The 26528-nt window shown below is 40.3% G+C and overlaps 2 protein-coding genes and 1 non-coding gene across 3 annotated transcripts in view; all 3 read right to left on the reverse strand.

The window, feature by feature from the left end:
• Positions 1–26528, reverse strand: part of LOC126934347 (cytochrome c oxidase assembly factor 5) — a 521053-nt gene that overhangs the window by 260520 nt on the left and 234005 nt on the right. The gene's annotated exons all lie outside the window — the stretch shown is intronic.
• The window catches only part of CRACDL (CRACD like), a 146996-nt gene that overhangs the window by 38171 nt on the left and 82297 nt on the right, over positions 1–26528 (reverse strand). The window contains exons 2-5 of the mRNA XM_050755044.1: positions 16731–16810; positions 7832–8000; positions 2277–2412; positions 1768–1932 (exon numbers count right to left, since the gene is read on the reverse strand). Of these exons, the coding sequence (XP_050611001.1) occupies positions 1768–1932; positions 2277–2412; positions 7832–8000; positions 16731–16800 (540 nt within the window). The 5' untranslated portion in view covers positions 16801–16810. The remainder of the gene's footprint in view (positions 1–1767; positions 1933–2276; positions 2413–7831; positions 8001–16730; positions 16811–26528) is intronic.
• Positions 10746–10807, reverse strand: LOC126934525 (U7 small nuclear RNA). The gene has a single exon (XR_007718990.1). It is a non-coding gene; the product is annotated as a U7 small nuclear RNA (small nuclear RNA).

Below are 26528 nucleotides of genomic sequence, written 5' to 3' on the forward strand. Positions count from 1 at the left end.
TTAAGATTACCTTTTTGTTTTTAAGTCTTAAAGGCTCAAATTTTGGTTTCCTGTGAAGCTAGTAGATTGTCCATATTACCCAATAATTGATAAAATCTCAGAGCTTTTTTTTTTTTTAAATAAAGGACCAACCACAGGAGGTGGTTGTGCTGTGACAGATAAGGTCAGGCTGGCCCAGCCAAGTCAGCTGTGGAATTTGTGCCTCATGCTGTCACACAGGTTTGGAGATAGGCTTGCTTTTCAATGGATGGGTTCCTCACTACCTCTCCTCTTACTGCCCACCCTGGCTAAAGGCAGAGAACTGGGATGCTGTGAGAGTCAGAGACCTGTGGGATGGGAGGAGGGGGAGTCCATCTATGATGAGGAACGAGGCAGCTCACGACAGACCTCTTCCTACTGCAGAGCTCAGAAACGCACAAAGTCACATCTGCTCCTGAGAAGGGGACGCTGAAACTGCACACAGGAGTATCTGGAGGTGTTAAAGGGGTACAGGGTTGGCTCGGTGAAGTCTACGAAATAGGCCACACCATCCTCCTCATCCTTTCTCCCTTCTGCTCGAGGCTGGAGAGAAGGCCTGGGTAGCCCACAGTCCTCAGACCCTGCTCATTCCAGGAGCAGGGACAGCTTCGCCCTGGAGCAGAATTCTGGAGAAAATAATTCTGTAGCCGACTTCATGTCAGTCCCCACCCCACACACTCAGCCACACCACAGTCCTTCTGCCTTTTTCATCAGTGACGTTCTGGGAACTCACAACTACACAAAAATCTGGTGTGACAGGGTTTATAGGTGTCAACATTGAAGTGGCTACTGAACAGAATTCAGAGAAGCACAGAATCTGCAAGGCAATGGGTCACAACGAAGCCCCCCTTCACTGTGAATGGCCCCTCAAGCAGGCCAGAGGTGACAGGGGCAGGTGTGTGGCTATAAAAATAACTCTGGCCTTGATTTGTTTTTCAGGTGTCAGCGTTAACAGATAACTCCAACTCTATCCATCCTCCACAGTCAGGCTTGTCTACATGGGAACGATGACCACCTATTTTTAACATTTATGTGCAAGTACAGTGTATGGGCATTAAGTGCTCTTACCACAATAACATAGTTTAAAATGTGGCAGCACCGCGAGCTATGTTGTTTACGCGCAAGAAAGAGCTCAGTTCCTCGGGGACCCCCTCTTGGATTCTAATGGGAAAGGTGGTGTTTGGGACTGGTTCCTCCACCCTGCTGAGGTCATCAGTTCCTCTCTTGCTTGTCAACCTTTCCCTGCTGCCCTGTTTGCCAGCAACACAGCACATGACTACCCCTATGCTGACACCGCCTTCAGGTCACAGACTCAGGCACCAGAAACCATCAGAGCCTCGACTATCACGTGCTCACTACTTGCCCCTCCCGCCGGCCAAATGTCGTGGCAACAGAAAACAGACACAACGTGTTTCCCTACTTCTAATGGGGTTCTGGGTCTGGTCATCTGCTCAGACAGGAAAGTCAAGGCACAGGGTTGATTCTGGGTTGATTCTATCAACCTATCACCCTCATAACAAATGTCACCAAAACCACGTCTCCTAACCAGACCTGAATTTCTACTCAAAGAACGAAAATAAACACAGCTCAAGGGCTGACTGTAGGCTCCAGTGACCCAGTCGGCCACAAACCATGCACAGCCTCACCTATCCATGGAAATCTCAAGGGCACACACAGGGGATCCCAGAGCTCCAGCGCCCTCCAGGGCAAGTGTGGACGGAGACGTGCAGTGGCTCAGGCCGTACTTGCCTTTATGGTGGTGCCGGGACCCACGTCGTGCAGCAGGGACATCTCTGGGGGGCTCCTGGGCAGCCCATCGTCCTCAGAGCTCATGCCAGCATCCTCTCCGCGCTTGGCAGGAAGCCCCCCTGGAGGAGGCGGTGGCCCCATTTTCACATTACACTGTATTTTTAACTAGATTGGAATAAAGAACATGTGCTCTTATTTTCATCAATGATATTTATCAACAGATCCTCCTGCTCTAACTCATTCATGCTGGAAATGCCTTCAGTGCCTTGGCGTGGTGCAGAGAACTGAACGTGCATCTGCCACCAGCTCTTCCACTGCCATCTCTTCTTTGTTCATCTAAGAATGAGTTGAGATCCCACTGTAACTCATTTGGTGTCTCCTGGGAGAGCTGTCATGTACATGTGATTCTACTTTACGGCATATCAAATAAACCAAGCGGAAATCATTTAAAAACTTCTCAGTGGATACTTGACTTGCACACCAGGTGACATGACCAAGGAAACATTTACCTGCAGTGCTTTAATCCGATCACACACATTTTCTTGGGAAAACACCCGCACAGGCCGAGTAGGGTCCTGTCCGGACTCAGGAATGAAAATACTGTCGTGAGAAAGGGCCCGGCTGCCCAGCGTGCCCCTCGACTCCCTAGGATAAAAGAGCCACTGTGAGACTCTGCCCACCTCCATCTTACTGACCCCCGGGGGACTCAGAATGAGAAAGGGGGATGTGGGTTAACAGAATATCAAACGACACTCCCTCTGCTGCATTTACATTTCAGGGGTCCCTGACTTCAGTTCATCCACACACTGTCAACTATTTGGAGCATTGCAGAGATAGGAATCTTCCTAGGAGATCTAAAGGTTGCGTGAATTATTTTTATTAATGAAAAAACCAAGGTTTGACAAGGTGTGAGGTGCAAGACAGCAAGCCTGCAGAGGGGAGGGGCTGGCACGGCCAGCTTCTGAGGATGTCGCGGCTGCCCCGGGGAGGGTGAGGTCCCGCCTTGTGGGCAAACACGCAGCCCCTCCATGGGCTGAAGGCTGTATGTGTGCAGCAGGCTGAGGGCCTACCTGATGAACGCATCCTCACAAGACAAACCAAGACATACATCCGTGGCTGGTTTGCAATGAGAACTACTAATCTGCAAAGCCGTGGCCTCTTTTTATGACCTGGCACCATCCGTGTGACCAAAACCTCTGTGCCTGCCTAGATCCTGGAGCAGAGATGGTGGCCTTCTGTCGTCGCCATCCCAGTCCTTTCCTCAGCTCGGAGCTCAAGAATCTGATCTGGTACTGAACCCACAGGACATTCACAAAATGTCCTAAAAGGATGTGGGAATTAGCTGTCAAATTTTCCTGGCAGCGCTGGCTGCCTGAACAATAGGTGGAAGGAGATGACTGAGACCCAGTGATGAAGGAAGGAAAGCCTACCTCTGCACACACTGGACATCTCGTGTGCACCACCCCACGTCCTCCCCTCCTGCCACTCCCCTACCCTGGGCATCCTGTCCACCGTGGGGCATTAAGGACTCTGAGGTGTGGCCCTGTCCCACTGTCAACCAAACTGTGTTGGTTAATAATGCTTCCTTCTCATTAAACTCTCATGCCTGCAACCGTAAGCTTGCAAGTGGGAACCCATGGCTCCCAGGATGTGCGTGTCCTCACATGCCAGGGAAGGAACCACACCAACTGAAGGAATTGGGCCCTCCCTGCCCAGGGCAGCTCTTAACCCAAAGGTTGCACACACACTTGGATTTCCCCTCCCCAGGGGACAGCCCATGGCCCACACTCTCTGGGAACCACAACCACCACCCAAGCACCTCCGTTTTGGATGTAACGAGGAGTGGAGGCAGCATGAAGAGGCCTCTGCAAAAACACAAAATGGCACATGTGCAAGGCCATTCACTACAGCAATATTCAGAAGACTGAAAGACAGGAAACGCCCAGTGCCCCTCAGTAGGCATCTAACTGAATCAACCATGAATGTCATACAATGGAGGACTCCACAGCTGGTCTGATGGGCAGGAGGGTCTCCACACGCTGCATACAGGCATCACCAGATACTACTAAGTGAAATAAATAACAACCACTGCAGAACAATGTCCACAGTATGTCAGCACTGCATAGGAAAGGGGGGCCTGGATATTATCTGAACATGTGTGTGTGTTTCTTATATTTAAAAAAATGAAAACAGAAGAAGAAATAACAAGTAAATAAAAGTGGTTTCCTTTAGGGGGAAAGAAATAACTAGATGAGGAGACATAGTGCAAAGATACCTACATTTACAACTTTGTCTTTGAAACTATGTAAACGTTTTATATAATTAAAAGATGAAACCAAACAAAAAGAGAAATTAAAAAATCACTAAAAGGTCGGGCGCGGTGGCTCAAGCCTGTAATCCCAGCACTTTGGGAGGGAGGCTGAGACGGGCGGATCACGAGGTCAGGAGATTGAGACCATCCTGGCTAACACGGTGAAACTCTGTCTCTACTAAAAAAAAAATACAAAAAACTAGCCTGGTGAGGTGGCGGGTGCCTGTAGTCCCAGCTACTCGGGAGGCTGAGGCAGGAGAATGGCGTAAACCCGGGAGGCGGAGCTTGCAGTGAGCTGAGATCGCACCACTGCACTCCAGCCTGGGCGACAGAGCGAGACTCCGTCTCAAAAAAAAAAAAAAAAAAATCACTAAAACTAGAAAACAAACACAAACAAACAAATCTAATTTTATATCAGATTGTTGGCACGACCACACAGAGAATATAATAATTTCAAGTGACTTTGACTCCACATCCAAGATAGAATACATTCTAAGAAAAACAACAAGAAAACCAAAGACAACAAATTGCACTCACTGATCTTATGAGTAGTAATAATAATTAAAAAACCAAAAATATTGAATTGCACTCTACAGTTTTATTAGCAATAACACTGATTATAAGACAGTGTGCAGAAAAGTATTTATAGTATCTTTAACTTCCATGTAGGAAAGGGATAAGGAAATTATTATGAATATATGATAGGTTAAAGAAAATAAGTCATTTCATTAATATCATAAGGAGCCCTGGTTTCCAGTGTAAGAGAAAAGAGAATACAAAGAATTAAAGAAGGAAAAATGTCTTACTAAACTTGAATTGGAAATATCAGCAAATTAATGATGAATTTTTCTCTTGAAAAGTAAACCATTTCCTAGCTATATCCACTGGACATGTTTAGAATCAGTGACAGTCAATTAGTAATTATCACCCCTGGCAGCTGGACTGAGGTCTTTAAAAGCCATTTCACACCACAAGGAGGGGGCGAGGGCCCTGTGAAGAAAGTGCTGATTCCAAGTCAGGGGAAGAAAATACACTAAATAAACCTGAGATTTCTCATTGGACAAGAAAGTAAGGAAGCCATCAAAGATGAATGGGGTCATGTCAAAAGACAGAGCGAATTTCAAGTGACTCTCAACAGCCTAAGATGGAACAACTTGAGCATTACATGAACAAAGACTCATGGATTAAAAAGCAAATCAAATATATAAAAAGTAATGCATTCCAATGATATCTGGGAAAAAAAAGAAAAAACAAAACCCACTGCCACTGTCAGGAGTTGCCAGGGGACGACGTCATTACTCTGAGGGTGGATCAATGAAAGGAGAGCCAAGCATGATCCTGACTTTCCTCTAGATTGTATTTCAGAGCAACCAAGCAATTGATGGAGGAAAGTTCTTCATCAAGGAATTTCAGTTAGCAAGTGTACAATGAATGACAGAATTAGAAAAACCACCACTTTGTGACAAAATAACAAATCATCACCAAGTGTTAAAACTGTCAGGTGAAGGCTGGTGGAGGGACCACAATGACACACGCTGAACCCACTGCTCAGAAAGCATGTGACTCATCCCGGGATGTGACAACATCCAGCACCTGCTTGAACCTGACAGCATCTGGATCCACCGAATGATGTACCGGGAATTGGGAGAATGTAGGAAAGAGCTGAATCGCACCAAGAGAAAGCAAAGCCAGAATACGGGACATTCTGCAGGACACGTGGCCCTGCTTTGCCTTCAGATCAATGACATGAAACAAAGGGAGAGGGCAAAAGGAAATCGTTACAGATTTAAGAAGCACAACCACACAGACACAGACGCGATAAATGGGCGTCACTTTTTTCAGCCCACACAGATAAATGTGGTTTGCTCGCACTAATGTGCCTCAGTAAATGGAGCTGTTTTCCCCCCAGTGATGGATGAGAAGTTGCTGCAGACTCTCCCACAGACCAAACAGTACCTTCCTCTTCCTCTGTGCTGCTGTCTAAAAATGTCATTTGCACTTCCCAGGCCTCCTCATGCCCCACCCCCAATCTTCCTTGCCTAGCATCAAAACCAGCAAACTGTTAGCAGTCACTGAGCACCAGCTCCCTGCAAGGTGCTAGGAATATCAAGATAAAAAGCACACCGTCTCCACTTTCCCTGGACCCCGGTGGCAGGGAGGACATCAGCAAGTGGGCAGGACAATTCATCCCAGCTTGCCCCTCTGGCTGGGCTCCCATCTGTGGTTAGAGGGGCCACACCCAGGCCTGTCTCTCCAACACCAGAACTGTGTGCTCCAGTCAACAGACGGGGTGGATGGGGTGGATGTTAGTTTCCCTGGGGCTTGCAAAGTGATGACATTGAATAATTAGCAATATTATCGGTGATAACATCTCGTTCCCCAAGAGTTCAGAGCACCGCCTAAAAAAGTGCATGCACGGCTGGGCACGGTGGCTCATGCCTGTAATCCCAGCACTTTGGGAGGCCAGGGTGGGCGGATCACGAGGTCAGGAGATCGAGACCATCCTGGCTAACACGGTGAAACCCCGTCTCTACTAAAAATACAAAAAATTAGCCGGGCGTGGTGGCGGGCGCCTGTAGTTCCAGCTGCTCAGGAGGCTGAGGCAGGAGAATGGCGTGAACCCGGGAGGAGGAGCTTGCAGTGAGCCGAGTTCAGGCCACTGGACTCCAGCCTGGGCGACAGAGCGAGACTCCGTCTCAATAAAAATAAAAATAAAAATAAAAAATAAAAAATGCAAGCACAGTGTATCCCTTCCACACTTCACACGGTGCGATGTGAGTCTATTACAATCCCTGCTAGCACCAAAAACAAACAAAACCAAAAAACAAACCCAAAACTGGAAAAAAAAAAAAAAAAAAAAAAGTTCCAATCTTTCCTTTCCAGTCATCTGGTGCCACCAAGTGGCCAGTAACGTTTCTACTCCTTTAAAAAACAGGCGAGGAAGCTGGGGAGGAGGGGAGAGCAGGGGAGGGGACAGGACACCATTATCCGGATGCTCAAGCCTGGAACCCATCTCGGCGTGGTCTGTACCCCAAACCTGAGGGATATTATGTTTTCTGAAGAGTTCTACCCTTAAAGGGCCAGTGTTGTCTTAAAAAAAAAAAGGTAAAAGCTAGCATAGCAACAAATCTGTTTCGTTTCCTCTTAGTCACAGAAATAACTGCTAGAATAACTGCAGCATATGTACTGTAAGTATATTTTAATGAAATACAAGTTACAAAAATAAGGATTTCTTTACTAGACCTCCCTAGTTTTTTGTGCTTATTGGGTCTGTTCTTAATGATATTTTTGGATGATTTTTTCTAAGAAAGCAAGAAGCACCCCCTCCCCACCCCCATCAAGTGAAAATATTCTGATTAGATTATTCAATGTTCAAGTTTAGAGAAATGTATTTTTCTAGTATAGTATCTAGTCCTCAAAAGAGTTTTAAGTCAAGTTAAGCCAGGGACCCTATCCTGATCCTGTCACTTTCAGCTGTAGGATGCTGGGCAAGTTCCAAATTTTATCTAGGGCTTATTTTGTCCGTTTAGAAAATGGCATACAGTACCTCGTCTCCCACAGTTATTGTGGACTTAAACACACACAGCGTTCTCCACCCCTAAGTTTGAAAAGACAGAAAACACAACTTCTATGGAAGAACCTCTAATGGAATTACCCAGGAGGAAAGGGGGCTCAGAAATCCAGCAAGTCACCAGGATAATGAAATAGTGTATTTGGGTGCTCCTGGCCCGAGAGATGTAAAATGCAACTTACTCCAGCTCATCCTCGGAGTCGTAGCCCACTGGCCCAGACTCGATGGCAATGACCTCATTCCTCGTCTGACTCTGTTTCCAGGTGCTACTTTCTGTGGACGATGGCGATTCTTTTCTCTTCTTCTTCCCAAAAAACTTCTTAAAAGTTTTGAATTTAGATTTTTTCTTTCCTATACAGATGAGAGAAAAAAGCAAATGATTAGTAATAATAAGTAAGAGTGTTACAGTATGTGTTCATGTGCATGTATGCAATGGGCACGTAAAAGAGAGAAAGCAAGATTTCCATCCATGCATCAGTTATCTGCTTCTGGAAAGTCCTTTTATGGTGCAGAAGTACATGGTATACCAGTTTTGCACACCTGAAAACACATCTTGTTTTCTTTTATTTAGGATATTTAAGTAAAAGAGCCAAGAACACTTTGGAAGATGATCACAGAATCAAAATTAGCCACTTTCTTCTCATCTATAACCAAGTTCTAATTTCTAAAATATATGTAAGTCAACTACAAAAGTCCTGAGGAGGTAAAGGTTACGGGATAACCCAAGCTATTTAGAAAATAATTCTTGGCCAGGCATGGTGGCTCACAACCTGTAATCCCAGCACTTTGAGAGGCTGAGGCAGGAGGTTTGCTTGAGCTCAGGAGTTCAAGACCAGCCTGGGCAACATAGTGAGACCTTCTTACTACAAAAAAAAAACAAAAACAAAAACAAAAAAAGTTGGGCATGGTGGCACATGCCTGTAGTCCCAGCTACTAGGGAAGCTAAAGTAGGAGGTTTGCTTGAGCCCAGGAGTTTGAGGCTGCAGTGAGCTATGACCGCACCACTGCACTCTAGCCTTAGTGATGGAGCAAGACCCTCTCTCTCAAAAAAATATTTAAAATTCTGAAATGCTTTGTCTAGTGTGAATACAGCATCAAGGACAGAGGAGGCCCAACCTCATGGGCAAGAAGGTGGCTCTCTAGGGCACCAACTATATGATGAGCTAATGACTTTGGTGAGAAAAATAATGAGACGTCATCTCCAAAGGGGAGGGGTGTGGCCAGGCTGAGCCCAACTCTGCCATGCTTCCTGGATTATTAGAATTCACCACACTTTTCAACATTTTGTGATCGCTTCTCTGGTGACAACTTCATTCTCTCCCACAAATTCTATCATACCCAGGTTTCCATGATTTCACATTAGCTGCTCAGCAAAGTTCATTCCTTTTCCAGAATAGTTACAGAACTGACAGTGGAGGGATGTAGCATCGTAGATTACCAGGATGCTGTCTAATACCTCCTGAAAATTTGCAAAACAATTCATTAGATTTTATAATAATTTAATAAACTGAATTCCTTAAAAAACCCAGGATCTTTCTGTTGTGTTTATATTACTGTCTCCTTGGGAAGTTTACATGATCTTACTCTCATGGGGAGAATTCCTTAGGATTACTTTAGTAGGAGTTCCTACATCATTACAGGTAGAACAAATCACTCTCCAAGGATAAATCAGTTCTACAGCACAGTTTTCTCAACTCCTAGTGTGGAAGTGTTCTCAACTTTACAATCGTAGAAAATGTTTATGTTGTTAGTAGATGGTTCTCAGTGAGCATTTATTATTTTGAAAGACTCTTAAGAGTTTTCTGCATTTCATCAGGACACCCTGTGGCTTTTGCCTAGTCAACAAACTGGAACGCATCCTTGAAGGCCTGAATAGATACACAACCTCAATATCACAACCATCAAAGGTGCTGCATTAATGGTGTCCTCATGTATAACTGGTAGACCTCAAGTATAACTGCTGTACACCTTTGTTCCACTGGCAGGGTTGAGTCAGCCATCCATTTGTTCAAGTTATATTTCTTCTGCTAGTCTTTGTAGTTCAATTTCTTTAACGGTTACAGGACTAGTCCAGTTTTCTACTTCTTGAATCTGTTTTTTTAGTAACATTTTTCTGAAAATGTATTTTTTTTCCAAATTCTCAAATGTATTGGCCAAAAATTATTAATAATATCCTTATATCTTTCAAGCATTCACAACATCAATAGTGACTGATGCCTCTTTTCTTACCCTGATATGAATTATCATAAATGTGCCTCTTCTTTGTTCCTTGATCAATGGCACCAGAGGCTGACCAATTTTAATTGCCTTAAAAAAGTTTAGCTTTGTTAATTCTTTCAGTTGAATGTCTATTTCATATTGTATTAATTTCTGTTCTTATCTTTATTCCTTCCTTCCTACTTTCTGCAGGTTTACTTTACTATTTTCTTAAACTTCTTGAGATAAACATTTGATTTATTACTTTTTAGACTTTCCTGCTTTTATAATATAATATTTAAGGCAATGCCTTTCCCTCTAAGTCTGTTTTAGCTGCATCTACATATTTTAGAACGTAGTATTTTCATTATTGTTTGGTCAAAAATATTTTCTAACTTCTATTATGATACCTTCTTAGACTTGTGGGTTATTTAGGAAAGTATGTCTTCTTCATTTCCAAGCAGTTGAGGATTTTCTAGCTTAATTAATTATTTCTAGCTTAATTATTATTTCTAATAATTATTGTTATTGATTTCTAGCTAATTAGTTATTGATTTCTAGCTCAATTAATTGCACTGTGGTCCAGTAACATACTCTGAACGATTTGAACCCATTCAAATCGGTTGATACTTGCTTTATGGCTTACCACATGAACAATTTTTTAAAATGTTCTTGGTGTGCTTGAAAATAATGCTTTTTCTTCAGTGTTCTATATATGTCAATTAGAAGATCTCTCAAAAAATTGTGTTGTCCAAGTATTTTATATCTTTACTGACTTTTAAAATGTTTGTTTTAGCAATTACTGAGAGAGATGTGTTAAAAATAACCCCACTCTGATGACAGATTTTCTTATTTATCTTTAGTTGTCAGTTTCTACTTTACAACTTTATTTGTTGGGGAGGTTGCTTTCCTGCAAAAACCGGAAAGCCTGCTAGACAAATTCTAAAAGAGCTGTAATACTTACAACTTTCTATAATACGTTAATGCATAGAAATGTAAAATTATTTTCTTGCTGAGGAACTGAACATTTTGTGAAAAGGCCCTCTTTATGTTTAGTTACGTTTTTTGCCTTACATTTCATTTTGACTGCTCTTAGTACAGGTAGATTATACCAAATCGGAAAATCTGAAATGCCGCAAAATCTGAAACTTTTTGAGCTCCCACCCGATGCTTAAAGGAAATGCTCACTGGAGCATTTCAGACTTTGGATTTTCAAATTTGAGACACTCAACTGGTAAGTATAATGCAAGTATTCCAAAATCTGAAAAAATCTGAAATCTGAAACACTCCTGATCCCAACATTTTGGATAAGGGATATTCAACCTGTATAGCTACACCATCTTCCTCTACCCAGCGCTCACGAGGTACAGGTTTTTGTATCCTATTACTATCCTTACTTTTCTGAACCTTTATAGTTAAGACTCATACATTTAGAGTTTTGGAATCTAATCTGATAATCTTTAACTCTTAAATGGAACAATTAATGTAATTAATTAATCTAACTAGTCCACTCACACTCACTGTAATTACTGATATATTAATAAAAACAAATCTATCATCTTATGTGTTTTTTCATTGATCTTCAAAAAAAAAAAAAAAAATTCCATTTCTTCCATTGCTAGTTTATAACCCTTATCTTTTGCTTCCTCTTTCAGTGGTTACCCTAGAAATTATACTACACATTTGATTACAGGTCAATACAAGGACCTTAGAATACTTCAATTCCATTTTTGGCACTATTGTTTTAATTCTGATTGTTAAAAAAAAAACCCGAAGTTATTTCATGTTCACATAGATGTATCCACTTGCTTATTGTTTTCTTTGTTCTTCATTGCTTCTCATACTCCAGATTGTGCACTAGGAAGATTTTCCTTTGGCCTGAGGGCACATTCGTGCAGAATCTGTGTTTACTGGGGGCTTACTGGGACCAACCCAGTTTTTGTTTGTCCGAAAATGCTTTCATTTCTCCATCACTCCTGAAATACATTTTTCCTAGGTATAACATTCTATTAAGCTGGTGCAAAAGTAATTGGAGCTCTTGCCATGACATTTAATGGCAAAAACAGCAATTACTTTTGTGCCAACATAATAGTTTGGCAGTTACTTTTCCTAAGGATATTTAGGCTATTATTTCCCTGTTTTGTGGCTTCTGTTGTGTTGAGAAGTTAGGCATTAGTTATTTTTTTGCTCCTGTCCAGGTAATCTGTCTCTTTTTCTCAGACTCATTTTAAGATTTTTCATCCTCCTTGGTTTTCTGCAGTTTTACCTCATGTGGATTTTTCTTTGATTTATCCTTCTTGGGATTCATTGGGTTTCTTAAACCTGTGGGTTGGGTCATCTTTTTGATAAAATCCAGAAAATTCTCAGTCCTTCTCTCCTCCCTTGAGACTATGCTCAAATGGATATTACACCCTTTCACTTACTCTCTACGCTCCTTGTTCCCCTTTCTGTATTTTCCATCTTTTTACCATTCTGTGGTACATTTTGTATAATTTCTTGTGATCTATCTTGATCTGATATAATCTGCTGTTATAACCATGCATTTTAATAATTACATTTATTTTACATAAATATAATTGAAGATAAAATTTTAATAATTACATTTATTTTAAATGAATTTATGTAAAATAACATTTTAATCATTACATTTATTTCTAAAAATTCCTTTGTTTTTCAAATCTGCCACATCTTGTAAAAAAAAACTTATTTTGTAAATTACACACAGTAAAATTCATTCTTTCTGGTGTACATAGAGTTGTATAATTATCACCACAATCAAGATACAGGACTGTCCTCATGCTGCCCTTTTGTAGTCCAACATTCCCCGCTATCTTTAACCTCTGGCAACCACTTATAACTTTTCTGTTCCTATAGTTTTGCCTTTTCTAGAATGTCATATTGATTAAGTCACACACTATGTCCCTTTTTCATTCTGGCTTCTTTCACTCAGCACAACACATTAGAGGCTCACTCATGTTATACCAAATCAATAGTCTATTTCTTTTTATTGCTGAGTAGAACTCCATTGTGTGAATATACTAGTTTGTTGAACCATTTCAACCTGCTGAAAGACATCTGGGTTCTTTTCAGTTTTTAGTAATTATAAATAAGTTGCTATAGTTTGTGCGTGTGTGTGTGTGTGTAAACATAAGTTTCCACTGCCAAGTAAATACCTAGGAGTTGGATTGCCGAGTCATAGGCTAAGTGTATGTTTAATTTCACAAGGAGCTGCCAAAATGTTTTTCCAAAGTGGCTGTGCCATTTTGCATTCCTCCCTTCAGTGTATCCTTATCAGCTCCTCTTGCTATGGTGGTTTTCTCCAGACATTTAATAGGTGGGTCCTGGTATCTCACTGTAGTTTTACTCTGCATTACCTAATGATTATAGATATTGAGATTTCTTCATATGCTTATTTGCCATCTGCACATCTTCTTAGGTTAAAGCATCATTTAAAATTTGCTCCTCATTTTGTAACTGAGTTATTTGTTTTCTTATTTTTGAATTTTGAGAGTTCCAAATATATGCTGGATATAAGTCCTTTATCAAGTGTGATTTATAAATATTTTCTTCTAGTCTGTGACTTGTCTTTTCATTTTCTTAAAAGTGTCTTTCTCAGAGCATATTTTAAAGTTTTGATGAAGTCCAATTTATAAATTTTTTCCTTTTATGGATTCAGGTATTATATCTAAGAATCCTTGCCTAATCCTTGGTCATAAATATCTTCTACTATGCTTTCTTTTAAAGGCGTTAAGAGTTTTATATTTAGGTTTATGACACATTTTGAGTTAATTTTTGTATAATCTGTGAGGTATATTTACATATGAATGTCCAATTGTTCCAGCACCATTTGTTGAAATATTATCTTTTCTCCAATGAATTGCCTTTGCAATTTTGTCAAAACTGATTAACCATATTTGTATGGGTCTGTTTTTGAACTCTACTTCCTTCTGTCTCTGTGTGTCTTTCCTTTTGCCAATACCATACTGTCTTGGTTACTGCAGCTTTATAGCAAGTCTTAAAAACAGGTAGTATGAAGCTTTCAACTTCACGTTTTTTCAAAATTGTTTTTACCTATTCTAGCTCTTTGTTTTTTCACACAAATTTTCAAATCAGTTTGCCAATATCTGCAAAAAGTTCTGCAGGGATTTTGATTGCTTCCTCTTTACCCCTCCCTCCTCCCCATTTCTGATGGGTTATTTAAAAAAAAATCATCCCAGGCACTATTATTATTTCATCTATGTGGACTTGGCTTTTTCCTAAATGAAAAAATCTCTGACTCTTCATGGAAATCAAATAAATTATTACTTGTCAGTATTCCTGCTACAGAATATTGAGCTAACTGTGTGTCAGTCTTCCATAACTGACTTTTAAAGACTGCACTGCAATCTTGGTGTATTTGTGTAAGAGTTCTGAGTGCTTTTCTGTATATGTTGTATAATCATGTCATCTATAAATAGAGACAGTTTTATTTCTTCCATCTCTCTGTCTTTTATTCCTTTCTCTTGCTTTATTGCACTGGCTGGGTGCTATGCCACTTTTCCCTGGATGTTTTAAAACTTTTTTATTATCTTCAAACATAGTATGCATAGTTGTTTTATAGGATGTATTTGGTAATTCCGATATTGATGCCTTCATGTGTCTGTTTCTCTTGTCTGTCTTCACGTGTGCATGGCGTTCTCCTTGTGTGCATATCTCCGTCCATAGTTCCCCTTTTCATAAGGAAACCCTACTCCAATATGCTCTCATCTTAACAAATTACATCTGCAATAACCCCGTCTTCAAACAAAGCCACATTTGGAGATGCTGGAGACTTCAACATACACATTTGGTGGGAGCACCATTCAACACATAGCATGTTCATTCTTATTCATAGTATACTGCTGCCTTTGATGCCTGGTTATCACTATGTGGTTGTCATGACACTGAAAATATTGTTTTCTGTAATAACTTGAAGTCTAAATAGAAGGCGCCTTCCTTTAGTGAATATTATTGGTTTCTGCAAAGTACCTGGGTTTGAATCCAGTCTAGAAGCAGTATGAACCAAGTTCAAGGGTTGAGGTTCTCTGAATTACCCGAATGGTGGAAACTCAAGCTACAAATCTACAAAAGGGTTGGTTTACCCCTACTTCACACCTACTCAGATTTGGTAGCTCCTTGGCTCCCCTTTATTGTAGAGGGCATCTTCTATTAGACCATCTACCTTACACAGACCTTGTAGTTTGATATTTGACCTTGCTCTCACCTTCCACCCCATGAAGACATGAAAATTTCCAAGACTGGTAAATGATCTAAGGGCAAAAGTGGCTTTTATACTCTGTTGTCTCTCCAGGTTACCATTTTCCTTTTCTTTTTTTTTTTTTTTTTTTTTTTTTTTGGAGGCAGGGTCTTGCTTGTTGCCCAGGCTGGAGTGCAGTGGTGTAATCATAGCCCACTAAAGCATTAACCTCCTGGGCTCACACAATCCTCCCACCTCAGCCTCCCAAGTAGATGGGACTACAGCTGTGTGCCACCATGTCCAGCCCATTTTAAAATTTTTTTGTAGAGACAGAGTCTCACTATGCCCAAGCTGGTCTTGAACTCCTGGGCTCAAGCAATCCTCCCACCTCGGCCTCCCAGAGTGCTGGGATTACAGATGGAAGCTGCTGTGCCTGGCCCATTTGCCTTTCAATTCTGGCTTTATCATTTCTTACTGTGAAAAATATTTTAAAGAATATTCTTATCTAGAATTTTAAATTTTAAGTGGAAGAGGATTGGTCTGAATAACTTAAGCTCACTATTTGAAAAAAGGAAAACTTAGTCCGTTTTCTTCAGTAACCTCTGTGTGTATTCAGAACTAGCACTTATTGAGGTCATTTCAGGCTGATGAAATATTTATTCAAACGTTTCTTGTTTAAAACAAGTAATAATTCAGTGTCCCATAATATGAGAAAATTTGAAACTCAATTTTTCTTCAGGGCTCATCTAAAAACCCTCACGTTAAATCTGGATTTATTTGGTATCCATTGAAATGTGACAAAGGAAAAATGGTTCTAATATGAAATAATAAGAAAAAAATCTATCTTTAATATCTGAAATGGAGCCTTTGCTGATATTAGCATCCGAAGCTAGTGGCTAGCAGCTAGGATTTAATATTATTGGGAGCTGTTTCTCCTGAACTGTATCAAAGAAGATCGCTACTGGCATTTTGAATGTAAATAAGAGAGAGATGAAGGCCTTGGTTACCAAAATAAGGGGAGTATATGAATGGCTAATCTAGGGAAAAGGTACATTGTGGGGAGATTACTTTTTTAATGTCAATTTTACAACTCTGTCGACATAAATAGCAATATGTGGATAACAGTAAACCAATCACATGATTGGAGAACTCTTCGAATGTCTTGTGAGATGGTGATTCATGGGCCTGGAATTCAGCTCAGCAGAGAACATAGTAAAGATCTCCTTCAGAACAAAAGTCATGAAGGAGAGGGATCAAAGAGTCCTGATGTAATTATTTTTTTACAGATGATCAGGCTGCCAGGTACTTTGCTCAGCCTCCTACTGATACCTTTGGATATTCTTAGATGGTGAATGAATCCATTTAGTACCTCTTCCTTTGCATTCATGTCAACCAAACACAGGGACATGGTTACCTCCAGAAAGGAAGAAAATGAGCTAAAAGGTCCCTGTGCTTGACAGAGAAGCAGAGGAAATGTGCCCCAAGCAGCCTTAAATAATGTGCATGTGCCCTCAGTCACAGTGTGAAGGGCCTGGGGGTATCTGAGCACACTGGGAACTGAACCCCCACTTTTCATACAGAGAGCCCCAAAGGCCTGCCTCTGTCAGCCCCTCTCCCTGCCCCACAACAAAGCAAGTGCCCTCCCCAGAGCAGGGGAAGCAGGGCCTTACCTGTGCTGTCCTCCCCAAGGCCTTCTGCAGTCTCCCGAAGCTTAATGTCCATCACCCTTGTGGAAATCATGTTGAGCTCGCTGAAATTAGATGGAAATTCACGTTACAGAAACGTGGTTAGCAGAAGTTACCCATGAGTGAAACGGTGTTCGTGACCGCATTTGCCATGATCTGGCCTGCACACACCCCAGCAAAGACAGTTCAGGGCAGAGTACAGCACAGTACAGGCCAAAACCACGTCCACAGCCACAAGATCAGCAACCGCAACAGTGTTTAATCACTGACTGGGGCAATTTAATGGAAAACAGATCACTGAAACAAATGCTTCACTAATTTACACAATGCAGATTAGGTTTCTTTCAAAACAGTTTTTCTCAAATTATAAGAAATGATTTTTTTTCTCTTGTTTACTACAGGAAGTTTGGAAAATAGAATGAAAATCACCCATAACCCAACCAAGCAAGGATCACTACAGTTAATGTTTTCATTTCCTTCCAATAATTTTTTACGGAAATATTTTGTCCACATGCACACGTATCATATTAGGAAGCTTGACTTCCTGATTGTCTTACTTATACCACATCATTAAAATTCTTCACATGTTATTTTAATGGCTACCTAATATTTTGATATACTACTGTACCATCATTTATTTACATTGAGATTCTTTTTTTTCGAATGCAATGAAAAATTTCAAACAGATACAAAAATGTGAAGAACATACAATGAACTCAAGATACGGCTAATCTTGCTTCATTTTTACCCCCACACCCCATCCCACTCCTAGGAGGTGATTTCTAAGCAAATCATCCCAGACACGATGATCATTTCATCCCTATAAATTCAGCTGCTTCCTGAATAAAAAAATCCCTCACTCTTCATGGAAATCAAATACGCGATTATTGGTCAATATTCCTGCTACAGAATACTGAACTAATGGTGTCCATGCCTTCCATAGCTGACTGTTACAGTAGGCTCTGCCTCCAAGGAGGCGAAGGTTGCCCACCGACCAAGGGACAACAAATGGATCTCATGTCGCATGGAAGGTTTCAGAACTTACTCATGTTTTACATCCCAAGCATCTTCACACTGATAAGAGCATAACATGGGGTGGAGGAAAGGGGCAAAGACTTGGATGTTAAGCAGTTCTGGGGTGGCATCTTTACCCTACCACCTACCAGTGCCAGGCCTCAGTATCCTCATAGGCAAAAGGAAGATGATGATACTATGATGAAATGAGACCAGGACACGGCATGCAGCAGGCACAAGCTGAGCCCTGCTGTCAGTTCCCGCAGCCCACTCCTCACCACCGCGTGCTACTGTTTATGCACAAAGGCTTCCAGAGCACACATGCCCGGCACGGCCTGGCAGCAGGTAAGCGCCGGTCGTCCAAGCAAATGGCTCCCTTCAAAGTCGCCATTGTCAGTCACGGGACGAACACCCGGCTTCCCAGCTGACCCCTGTGCTTCCGGATCCCCACCGCCCGATGGGCTCAAACCACTGCCAGGTGACTGATGAAAACATGTTCAGGGTTGCAGAGGAATGTCTGCCCAGAGACCGCAGGCCGCACAGGTGGAGAACCGTTTCCTTCATGTGACATGCCAGGTGGAGACACCCCAGAGCTGTGACAATGGAACATCAGCTCTGTTGGGCCAAGTAACTTGTCTTTCTGAACACGCGTTCCCCAAACCGCAGTAAAGTTCAAGGAAACGCCAGATGTAAAACCGTACTTAGAAAGGCAGTGTGGCAAATGCCCATCCCTCCCAGACCTCCTTTTGCTCCTCACACGAAGACAGTGCTTCTCACTGGAACTCCAAGGTCAAGTCAGGCCACCTCAGTGTCCCCTCAACCAGCACCTGCTCTCCACCCTTCTACTCTTGGAGTTCTGAGAGCTCTAAATCCAAGTCAAAGAAAACTTACTCTTTAAACGAAATCCGGACGGGCACGGCCTCTTCATGGGTTCTAATGAACTCACTAGAGTGCTGAGCCTCCAGCCCCCGCTGCAGGGCACAGCACCTTGTCAGTGTGTATCTGGGCACCCACAGAATCCAGGGGAGTCCTGCCTCTCAAAAAGACCCCTTAATGTGGAGGCTGCCCCACTCCCTCTCCCTCCACCCTAACTGACCACCGGCTCCTTCCCAGCTTAGAGCAGAGTTCCATCGTTAGTCTCAGCTTCTATTGAAATATTTCTACAGAAGTTAATTCACATAAAGAATGAGAACAGATTTTAATATGGTATTTTAAAGATTTCAATCTATTATATTTACCTACACAATACAAAGAAAAATATCTGTACCCTGACTCCATACATCTGAGCACATAATTATGTATGAAAGCTTTAGTGTTCACCCCACAGATTCCCTAATCCCACACCACCCTCCAGGCTGTTTGGACCCCTGTGGATCCTTTCTTGCCTCCCGGTACCGTTCTTTCACATTGCTCACCAAGGTTGTCATCAATAACTTGTTTGGGAGGTGTGTCTGCCTAACATCCCTTCCTCCCACAGCTGTGGGTTTTGAGGGGTGAGTGCTATGCCTATTACATTCACTGCTCCTTTACCAGTACCCAGGACAGTGCCCGACCAAAGAACTGAACAGAGCACACGAAACAAGAGAACTGACAAACTAGAGGGGCTTCTGGGTATTAGAATCCTATGAGATCTTGGAATAGCAATTCATTTAACTTCAGAGAGCTGTAGAAAGACCCAGAAAGAGTGACTGTTGGTTCACCTTTCCCTTGTTAGTTTGAGGAGGTGATTTAATCTACCTGTGGTCAGCATTAGGGAAAACATCCACCTTTATTCAGTCTTTACACCTCCCTTTCCAACAGTGCTCTCCCTCACTTTCTTCCCATGGCAGGGTTCTGCCATCTACCCTGTGTCACCTTCTTGCAGGTCAGTATCAGCAGTGATGTCCTCTCAGAGGTAACTATTTTAAGTAGAAAACTCCAATGAAAGGAAGTAACTGCCAACAAAGATTCTAAACTCCAGAAAAACATCCTTCGAATTTAAAGGTAGGTTAGACTTCCAAATGGTAGAGTAGCCAACACCACAATAAAACTTTCCACTGATGATAAGTATAAACTATGGTGAAAAGATTAAAAACAATCATTTGAAGGCAGTTATGAGCAACCAAAAGCAGAAATTAAAGTGGAATCAACTCTTTTTTTCTTTTTTATTATTTTTTAATTTTTTATTTTTGGAATCAACACTTAAAAGAAGGGAACTGCAGTAGGAGTGATTTATGTGTGTAGGGCTTTTGGCCTGGAAAAGGTCTCAGGTATGTTTATTGTGGAGTGGCTGGAGCTCAAATAGAAAGCCATAATCTTATTGGCTTGATGAATCCAAGAATGGAATTTAGGACTGCCAGAGCAGATGGAAACTGAGGGAGAATATCTTAGGAAGGAAAAAACTTCAGAGACAGGGACACCAAAATCCACATGTAAACCCCTTCCTAATTATTGGCTCCCCTCCCCTGAATTCTGCACATACTGGGGAGACTCCAAGGAACCAGGCAGAAGGTAACAGCTGGGAGGTTGAGGGAAATGAACTAAAATTTTTCTACTGCTCACTGCAGGAGAGACAGAGTTCACAGGTAACAAATAGCCTGCCAGAATAAAATCAGTAATCTTCAGGACAGCATAACAGATTCCAGAGTTCCTATGAAATATCATTTACAATGTCTACCATATAATCAAAATTTACAAAACATGTAAAGAAACAGGAAAATATGACCCATAGTCATGACAATAAAACACCTAAGAGAGAATAATCCTGAGTGATCAAAATTCTTAAATAGCAGACAAAGACTTTAAAGAAGCTACTTAAAACAAAAATGTAGCCATAATGAATAAAAAGATAAAGAATTTCAAATTAGAAACATACGATATAAAGAAGGAACAAATGGAAAACATTAAGATGAAAACTGTAATTTCTAAAATAAAATATTTATTAAATGGGCTTAACAGCACATTGAAGACATCAAAAGAAAGGATCAATCAAATTGAAGAAAGATCAATAGAAAAGATCCAATCTGAAGAACAGAGAGAAAAAAGACTAGGAAAAAAAGTGAATGTGAACACAGCCTCAGTGACCAATGGTACAGTATTTATTTGTCTATCTCATATATATATATATATATATATATATTTTATACTTTAAGTTCTAGGGTACATGTGCATAACGTGCAGGTTTGTTACATATGTATACTTGTGCCATGTTGGTATGCTGCACCCATTAACTCGTCATTTACATCAGGTATAACTCCCAATGCAATCCCTCCCCACTCCCGCCTCCCCGTGATAGGCCCTGGTGTGTGATGTTTCCCTTCCCGAGTCTAAGTGATCTCATTGTTCAGTTCCCACCTGTCTATCATATATTTAATTGAGCCCCAGAAGCAGGGAGTGGGGGGAGTGAGGAAGGAGGAGAGAGAAAGAGGGAAAAGGAGAGAGAAGAGAGAAGTAGAGAGAAGGGGTGGGGGGTGGAGAGAGAGAGAGAGGGAGGAAGGGAGGGAGGGAGGGGGAGGAGAGGAGGGGAAGGGAGGGAAGGGAAGGGAAGGGAAGGGAAGCAGGAAAAAATATTTGGAGAACTTATGAATAATAATTTCTCCAAAATAGTGGAAAAGATAATGTTACAGATCCGAGAATCTTAGCAAACGCCAAGAAAACCACAAGGCACATCATAGACCTCAAAGAAGTGTGGAACACAGCGTAGTGTACTAAAACCAAAGAGGAAGAGGAAATCTTGACAACAGCCAGAGAAAAATGACACATCATAAACAGGCAAACAACAATATAAATGACCAACAATGATAAGAAAATGCAACAGAATAGCCTCTTTAAAGTGCTGATAGAAAACAAAGAACAACCCGATATTCTATATCCAGAAAAATTATCCTTCAATAATGACAGCAAAATATAGACATTTTTAGATAAGTGAAAAGTGCGGCGGGGCGCGGTGGCTCACGCCTGTAATCCCAGCACTTTGGGAGGCCGAGACGGGTGGATCACGAGGTCAGGAGATCGAGACCATCCTGGCTAACACAGTGAAACCCCGTCTCTACTAAAAAATACAAAAAACTAGCCGGGCGAGGTGGCGGGCGCCTGTAGTCCCAGCTACTCGGGAGGCTGAGGCAGGAGAATGTCGTAAACCCGGGAGGCGGAGCTTGCAGTGAGCTGAGATCCGGCCACTGCACTCCAGCCTGGGTGACAGAGCGAGACTCCGTCTCAAAAAAAAAAAAAAAAAAAAAAAAAAAGAAAAGTGCAAGAATCTGTTTCCAGGAGATATGTACTACAGGAAATGCAAAAAAAAAGTTTTTTAGGATGAAGGAAAATGATACCAGATTGAAACTGAAAGCTATAGAAAGAATGAAGCACAACGAATGTGGTAAATATGTGGGTAAATATTAAAAAGTACATGTTTTTCTTCTCTAAATTTATTTAAATGCATATAACAACTATAAAAAACTATTATGAATTTACAATGTATGTAGATGTAATATGTGACTATAACATAAAGGTAGGAGTTATACATATGACTAGACTATCACAAGGTTCTGGTGTTTTATGTGAAGTGGTACAAGATTAACGCTAAACAGACAGTGACAACTTCAGAATTAATACTGTGATCCCTAAAGCAAACACTAAAAAATGTAATGTAAGGAAGTTTAGCTAAAAAGCTAAAATAAAATTTATAATGGGACACCCAAAAATTCAATAAACCCAAAGAAGGCAGAATGGGAAGAACAGAGAAACAAAAACAAAACCAAGCCGGCGCGGTGGCTCACACCTGTAATCCCAGCACTTTGGGAGGCCAAGGCGGGTGGATCACGAGGTCAGGAGTTCAAGACCAGTCTGGCCAACATGGCGAAACCCCGTCTCTACTAAAAATACAAAAATTAGCTGGGCATGGTGGTGGGCACCTATCCCAGCTACTTGGGAGTTATTAGCTGCTGAGGCGGGAGAATTGCTTGAACCTGGGAGGCAAAAGTTGCAGTGAGCCAAGATCATGCCATTGTACTACAGCCTGGCGACAGAGTGAGACTCTGTCTCAAAAAAAAAAAAAAAAAGAAAACCAGATGGGATACATTAAAAAGTGGAAAAATGATCAATATTAAATAAAAATATAAAGCTTCTAAAAAATCATCAGAACCTATCTACTTGATGTTGGGATAAGCAAAGATGTCTTACACATGCCTAAAATAAAAAACCATAGAAGAAAAAATGTATAGTTTGCACTTCATCAAAATGAAATACTTCTGCTCATCAGAAGACAATGTTAGAAAAATGAATACGTAAGTGACTGGTAGAGAGAAAATATTCATAAAAAATATCTGACAAAAATAAAACCACTTGTATCTAGCATGTATAAAGAATCCCTAGAACCCAATAAATGAAAAGCAAACAATCCCTTGCCTTAAACTTGGGCAAATTATTTGAAATACAGGCAAATAGACAATAATGAAATGTCACATGAAAAAGAATATAATTAAGGAAACATCAGACAAACCCAAATGGGAGACATTCTGTAAAGTAACTCTGCAGTACTATTAAAAACATGTCAAGGACAGGAGGAAGGCCAAGACACTATTATAGAATAGAAGCAATATATGATCCAGGACTGGAAAATGAGGAAGTGCTATAAAAGCCACTATTGGGACAAATGACAAAGGTTACATATGGACTGTGGATTACATAATAACATCACATCAATGTAAAATTTGCTGATTTTTATGACTGTAACTATAGTTATTAAAAAGAATGTTCTTAGCCGGGCGTGGTGGCTCACGCCTGTAATCCCAACACTTTGGGAGGCCAAGGCAGGTGGATCACAATTTCAAGACCAGCCTGACCAATATGGTGAAACCCCATCTCTACTAAAAATACAAAAATTAGCTGGGCATGGTGGCGCATCCCTGTAATCCCAGCTACTTGGGAGGCTGAGGCAAGAGAATTGCTTGAATTGGGACCTGGGAGGCAGAGGTTGCAGTGAGCTGAGATCATGCCACTGCACTCCAGCCTGGGATACAGAGCAAGACTTCATCTCAAAAAACAAAAACAAAAACAACAACAACAAAAAAACAAAAAACAGAAACAAAAACAAAACAAAACGAAAAAACATAAAAAAGTTCTTGTTCTTTGGAAGTACATATGTGATTTTTTGAGCTCACTACCAGTCCAAAAAATGTTATAAACTTATAGATATATATATTCTTTATATAAACATATAAAGAAATAAGGATATATCAAATGAGGCAAAGTGAAAAATTGGTAAATGTGACTAAAAATTATGTGATAAATTCCTTCATTATGTAACTTTTCTGTAAATTTGGTATTATATCAAATAAAAAATTACACAAAAATTATCCAAAAAAAAAAAAAAAAGAGAGAAGCACTAATTTCAGAACGGCAGTGTGAAGAATTTGGTGAAAAGTTTGACTCATACACAGGGAAAAAAATCAGGCAATAGAAACTTACTTTAAGAGGGCACAGGTGTTGAACTCCTCAGACAAAACCTTCAAAGCAGCTATTATAGATGTGCTCAAAGAAATAAAGGAAGATGTGCTTAAAGAGTTAAAGGAAGGGATGATTACAAGTTTATAAAATTGAGATTATTAAAATAGAGGTAGAAACTATAAAAATAACAAACTGAAAATTCTTGAGTTGAAAAGTATAATAAGTGAAATGAAAAAATTCACTGAAGAGGCTCAACAGGAGATTTGAGTTGGCACAATAAAAAAATCAGCAAATTTAAAAAATGCAATTTGAAGGAAGAAAATGAACAGAGGCTCAGAAAAATTCGTCATTAACTATACCAATATTCAGAATGGGAGTCCCAAAGGAGAGGAGAGAGAAAAATGTAGAAAAATGATTATCTGAAATTATAGCCAAAAACTTTCCAAATTTGAGGAAAAATAACCTACATACCCAAGTAGCTCAAAAATATTCAAGTAAGATAAACACAGAGGTCTGCTCCCAGACACAGAGTAAAAATGTGAAAGCTAAAGATAAGGAGAAAAACTTGAAAGCAGCAAGACAAAAAAAGACTTATCATGTAGATGAAAATCATCATAAAATTTATAGCTAATTTCTTATCAGAAACAATGGAGGCCAGAAGACAGTAGGGTGACATATTCAAAGTACCAAAAGAAAAAAATTGTCAACCAAGAATTCTGTATCCAACAAAGTTATCTTTCAGAAATGAAGATGAACTAGATATATTAAAGATAAACAAAAACTGAGATGATTTCTTGCTAGCAGACCTGTCTTACAATACATATTAAAGGAAGTTCTTCTGGCCAAAAGCAACACCAAGCAGTAACTTGAATTGACACAAAAAATCAGAGGCATCAATAAAGGTAATTTTGTAGGAAATTATAAAAGACAGTATAATTGAATATTTCTTCTCATCTTTTTTCTTATAGCTGATTCAAAAAGCAATGGCACAAAATGGTATTAAAAATTGCACTGTTGGGACTATAACATATAGCAATGTAGTATATTTGACAATAACAACAAAAAGGAGGTGGGTGGAAATGAAATTTTTGTAAATTTTAAAACTTCGTATTTTCCTGATGCCTCAACATCCTCACAAACAGGCTGTGAACAGCATGCCTAGGCAACCAGGTGTTCCAGTGTGAGAAGGCTGGTCCCTGCAACAAGTTCCCCTTCTTGTCCCCTGACTATGACCTAGTGACATTCAAATGAACCAGTAAGATCCTCTCATGATTCTTGCAAGTGTACTCCACCCTAATCCCTAATAAAAGCACTTGCCCAGGGATCCACACTGTTACTTATCTCCCCACCTGCTCTGTTGAGTGTGCTCCCTAGGAGCTCCCCCAATATGATCCCATGCATGGTGTGGCATGCCACACCTCCTTCTCTAGGACCTGTGAGTACAACAAATCCTTTAATGGCATCTGTCTCTCCAGGTGCAATTTCCATAGTCATGTGGAATGATCCTTAAACACCCTAAAAGGGGAATTTATTACCCCGTTTACAACATAGCTACATTGGAGTAAGAAAATGACATCAGATGGTAACATGATCCACAAGAAAAAAGAAAGAAAAACAAAAATGGTAAAAGCTCAATATATTTTGTACAGACCCTATAAATATGTTTTTTTCTCCTATTAGTTTCTTTAAAAGAAAGAAAATGATATAAAAATATAATTATTGGGTCTATGACAAATATAGATGTAATATGTACAACAATAATAGTACAACAAATAGAGCAGAGAATAAAACTACTAAGGAGCAATGTTTTTATATCTTACTGGAACTAAATTAGTATAAATCTTCAATTGATTCCAATATATTAAGATGTATATTATAAGGCCTAGATCAGCTACTAAAAAATAACAGAAGAAACAAGAATTAAAAATCAATAAGAAATTAAAATGTATGACTGACAATATAAACTTAAAGGGAGGTAGCAAAGAAGTCACAGAAGAACAAAGTACTCTGATATAAATAGGAAACAAAAAGTAAAATGGAATTTGTAGATGTAACCATGCCAATGACATTAAATGCAAATGGTTTAAATAATCAATATTAGAACAAATAAGCAGAAAATCAAGTGATATAAGAGACTTGAACAACCCTATAGAACAACTAGACCAAAGATGTGTGTATGTATGTATGTGTATGTGTATATATATATTTGCATATCTATCTGCCTTATCTATCTATGGAACATTAACAATGATACCATATGCTCAGCCACAAAACAAGACAAAATACATTTAAAAGAATTTAGTTCATACAAAATATATTCTCCAACTACAACAGAATTAAATTAGA

This window comes from Macaca thibetana, chromosome 13, assembly GCF_024542745.1.
Source record: "Macaca thibetana thibetana isolate TM-01 chromosome 13, ASM2454274v1, whole genome shotgun sequence".
Classification (NCBI taxonomy): Eukaryota; Metazoa; Chordata; class Mammalia; order Primates; family Cercopithecidae; genus Macaca; species Macaca thibetana.